The 4,288-nt window shown below is 41.5% G+C and overlaps 1 protein-coding gene across 1 annotated transcript in view; it reads right to left on the bottom strand.

Moving 5' to 3' along the window:
• Positions 1 to 310: 310 nt before the first annotated feature.
• Positions 311 to 4,288, bottom strand: part of ERN1 (endoplasmic reticulum to nucleus signaling 1) — a 55,915-nt gene continuing 51,937 nt past the window's right edge. Inside the window, exons 19-22 of the mRNA XM_029283536.1 lie at positions 3,342 to 3,469; positions 2,260 to 2,383; positions 2,077 to 2,144; positions 311 to 610 (exon numbers count right to left, since the gene is read on the bottom strand). Coding sequence (XP_029139369.1) covers positions 404 to 610; positions 2,077 to 2,144; positions 2,260 to 2,383; positions 3,342 to 3,469 — 527 coding nt within the window. The 3' untranslated portion in view covers positions 311 to 403. The remainder of the gene's footprint in view (positions 611 to 2,076; positions 2,145 to 2,259; positions 2,384 to 3,341; positions 3,470 to 4,288) is intronic.

The raw sequence follows: 4,288 nt of genomic DNA, 5'->3' as shown, positions 1-4,288 counted from the left end.
CTTGGCAATGTTATCGTTTCAATCCTTAAAAAAAAACCCAACACCATTCTGTGCAGTAAAAAGGCCTGAATGCCAGTATTAGAAGACCCTCCACGACAGGGGCCTCTTTGAAATCACAAGCTGAGATGGGGGATACCCCACCTCATTTTTCCTCTTGGGAATTCCTTTTGACTGCTCCTGCTTTAGAGACCTGGGTCCTGGTACCGTTCCGTCTCCTTTCGATTCAAATTCAACCTGGAATTTTCTTCCTGAGTCAGAGCAGGCAGAGTACAAGGCACGTTTGAGAAGTCTGTGTCTCAAAAGAGTTTGGTTTGGTTTGGTTCACTCTTTTGCAGTCTGTCAAGTCACCCTGCTAAGGCAGGCCGATTGCTCGGCCCTGTGATATGCAAGACAACTCCAACCGTCAAGCAGCATCTCCCAAAAACAGCTGCCTGGCCGAGTTCTGCATGTAATAAGGCTGAAACAGTCTTTCCAGGCAGCAGATGCGCATAGCATTGTAAGTGTGCAGCAGGAGATGAGGAAAACGCGAAGTAAAGTAGGCCACAAAATCATCTGGGACAGATCCCAGAGTCTCCTGTACCTCGGGAGGCAATTCTCGATAGTGATGTTTCTGTACGAAGAGGAAGAAAGGGACAAGGGTAACATATGCTCTCTTGGATTGAGAAGAAATGCATATTTTTAAAATGTAATCATTTGTAATAGTCTGCTTATTATTACTCTACCGAGCATTTTCCTCAGATTAGGGTATCCAAGATAGGAGAAACCTTTGACTTTCCAGGGTTTTTTTATTTATTTTTTACTGGAAAAATAAGCCTTTGTTTTTTTTTGTCCACCGCCATTTTTAATCATCTAAATCAGATATTTGGCAACTGCTATTTACCCTGCTAGGAAAAAGATCAACATTTTCTCCATTGTCACAAATAGCAGCATGGGGAAAACTGAGCAGGAAACAATACAGGTGGTCCTTGACTTATGACCATAATTGAGCTCGGAATTATGATCGTTAAGTCAGGGGTCTTCAAACTTGGCCCTTTTATGACTTGTGGACTTCAACTCCCAGAATTCCTCAGCCAGGCATGCCTGGCTGAGGAATTCTGGGAGTTGAAGTCCACAAGTCATAAAAGGGCCAAGTTTGAAGACCCCTGTCGTAAGTCATGAGACGGTCATTAGGTGGGTCACCAAGTGACCACGCCCGATTCTATAATCTTTTCTGCAGTGGTTGGTAAGAAAACGCTGTGGCTGTTAAGCAAGGTTGGTGGTCATTGTGACCAATGGGCGTCGTTTGCTGAAAACTGGAAGTCAATGACAGGAACTGCCAAAAAAAAAATGCCAAAAAGCATGCTCGTGTGTCTGCAGGATGCTGCAAATGGCTGTAAAATGCAAGCCGGTTTCCAAGTGCCCAAAATGCAATCACGTGATGGCAAGGTGCGGGTGCGGTTGTTGGAACTTCAAAAACAGGTCGAAAGTAGCTCTGGAGAGGCCTGGGTAACTTTGAATGGTTGCTAAGCGAGCCATCAAGCGAACAGTACATGTACATCCTCTTTTCTTAGAGCTGTTGCCCATGGTCACTTCAGGAAATTGCCTTTCATATTAACATTAAATGTTGGAAGATTTTTTTTATTTCGTGGTTCCCAACCTTTCTGGCTTTGCAGACTAGTGGGGGGAGAGAGGGGATGGTTCCACATGAGCAGCGGGTGAGTGCACATATGCAGCTCCATTTGCGCAGGCATGCGCACCCACACTTGTACAAATGGAGTTTTGTGCGCAGGCTCACCCTCTGCTCACATGTGGAGCTGTGCGCGCATGCTCGTGCTTGCCTGCTGCTTCCACGGCCCAGTTCCGAACGGGCTGCAGCCTGGGGACCTCTATTTTAATCAATCTTCTGCAGCTTATATATTTAGCCTTCCTCTCTTCAAATATAAATTTTAGAATGCGCATGATTTAGCTCCACCGTAATTGCAATCAAATTGCAATTGATGTGAATATGTGAGGGAGCTATGACAATGAATCAGCATCTCAGCATGTCTCTCCATATTTAGAAGCCAGAGGCGATCAGCAATCCCAAAACACACATACCTTGTTCCTCATTGCCCGCAAGAGATCTCTTACTGAGCCCCCTTTATAGGACCGGAATTTTCGAAGATCTGCAAAGAAGCACTCAAATTAAGACATTTAGAACGAACTAGAGCTATTCTTGCATTCTTGCTTTCGAGATAAACAATACAGTAAAGTTTGAAAGTAAGGAAAATAAAGTTGAACCTGTCTGTAGCGGGACGGTTATGTGCTCTCTCCAGTCCATCTTCACCACAGTTCTTCCTCCTCTCTCCAGCTCCTTCACTATCGGACCATCTAGAGATTCTTTTTCTATCCGGTCACTCACATCCTGCAATTAATATCAGACATTTATAGCCCATCAAGTTTGGCTCCAGCTTACATGGGCTCCCACCTCAAAAGCTCCTCCAATGGGCAAAGAAAAAGATGCTGTGGTTATTATTATTATTATTAATTTAATTTATATACCGCCCTTCTCCCGCAGGACTCAGGGCGGTGCACAGCATATTAAAACAAGTACAAATACAAAATACAAAAAATATAGACCCCTATAAAACCAAATTAAAAACCAAATATTAGAAGCTGTGGTTGCTTTCACTACATCCCTGCAGTTCCCCCCCCCATAATATGACCTATGCTTTGATAAAGCTCGTGGCCATGAGCTCAAGAGGAAGGAGCAGAAACTGAAAAAGAGACCTGCCCTGCAGACACCCTCCTTGCTCCAAAGGGCAGGTAGGCATTCAGCAACTGGCAGCAGGGCCTCAAATGTTGTGGTTGAATCAATGGGTGTTTTAGTTCAAGGGTGGCCCTGAAATCAGGACAGGCAAGGAAATAATTCTAGTTCACGGCCCTTGCTACTTAATTGCTAAAAAAGTTAGAAAGGGTTTGATCTGCACTATAAAGCATATAATATGATAACACGATAACGTAACAAACATAGCATAACATAACAAACCTAACAACACAACATAACATACAACATAACAATAAACACTCGTATTGATTTATAGATGAAACTGTATTTTTCACCCTAAGAGAAAGTTTAAATACAGATTTCCAAGCAGTCTGAACTGCTTTCACAAAAAAATAGGAATTTTGGGGGGTCTGCCAGGATTGTTGTCGCTAAGCAATGTGGTCAGATGACATCCTGCTTTTTTATTGCATCACTTAGCAATGGCAATCCCAGTCCCAATTGCCATTCAAATCTCTGTATTTCTGAATATAATGTAGTTCAGATTTATAGTATGAAAAGTTGAATAGCTGACAGGAAAAAAAAAATCATGACCAACCTGGAAAAATTGAAGCTGCTTCTCTAGGCTCCAGAAAAAAGGGTGCTTCAGGACACAATTAGCCGAAGGCCGTTTCTGAGGATCCATATTTATCATTTGCTCCATCAAGTCACGTGCAACAATGTCCTCTGTGGGAAAAACAGAACAAATTGGAACATTCAGAGCTTTTTTATAGACCTAGTATTTTCTCCCTTAGGAGACAGGAAGCCCAAACTACAATCCCAGTGCCTGAAATAAATAAATAAATAAATAACAGTTTCCTTCTATGACTGATTTGGATAATATATGGATAGATCCGAATGGCATTGCCTGTGTTTTGCTAACTGCTCCTGCAGGAAAAATTGATGACATTATCAGATTCCTTGGTCCAGAATGCTACTATTCATCGGTAAACCAAAGTATAATTTGCTGCATAATCCAAATGTAATCCAATCCATTTTTGTGGGAATTGCACAATGCGCCCAAAGTCGTTTTTCAGAGAGAGATAGGTGGCACATACATTTAATAAATAAATAAAATGCATTAGATTAGATTAGAGATTGGATTGCTGTGGTTCAGCTACTTAGGAGCCATCATCATCATCATCATCATTCTCAAAGCTGAAAATTAGACTGGAGGACAAAATAGAAATTAGATTCAGATATGAGTAATTTAAAGAACAGTTAAACATTTAACTACCAAAAGAAGGAAGAATCTAAGAATTAGGAAAGCCTAATTTAAAAAAAATATTGATTTAGCACCAGAAAAAATGAAGAAACTGTGGAGTTCATAAAGCAACAAATAATAGCAATCATAGGGAATCTTGAATGTTACGAGGCATGAATCATCCAATTTAAGCAAAATCTCCCCTCTCAATCACACCAGAGGCGATTTTACCAAAGTGTAAATGGCAATAGAAATTCTGGAAATGGAAACCCCCCCCCCCCCAAAAAAAAAAAAAAAAAAAA

This window comes from Protobothrops mucrosquamatus, unplaced genomic scaffold, assembly GCF_001527695.2.
Source record: "Protobothrops mucrosquamatus isolate PMUCROS unplaced genomic scaffold, P.Mucros_1.0 scaffold124, whole genome shotgun sequence".
Classification (NCBI taxonomy): Eukaryota; Metazoa; Chordata; class Lepidosauria; order Squamata; family Viperidae; genus Protobothrops; species Protobothrops mucrosquamatus.
The sequence above is the reverse complement of the archived record's forward strand: the minus strand, read 5'-3'. Positions and strand labels throughout refer to the sequence as shown.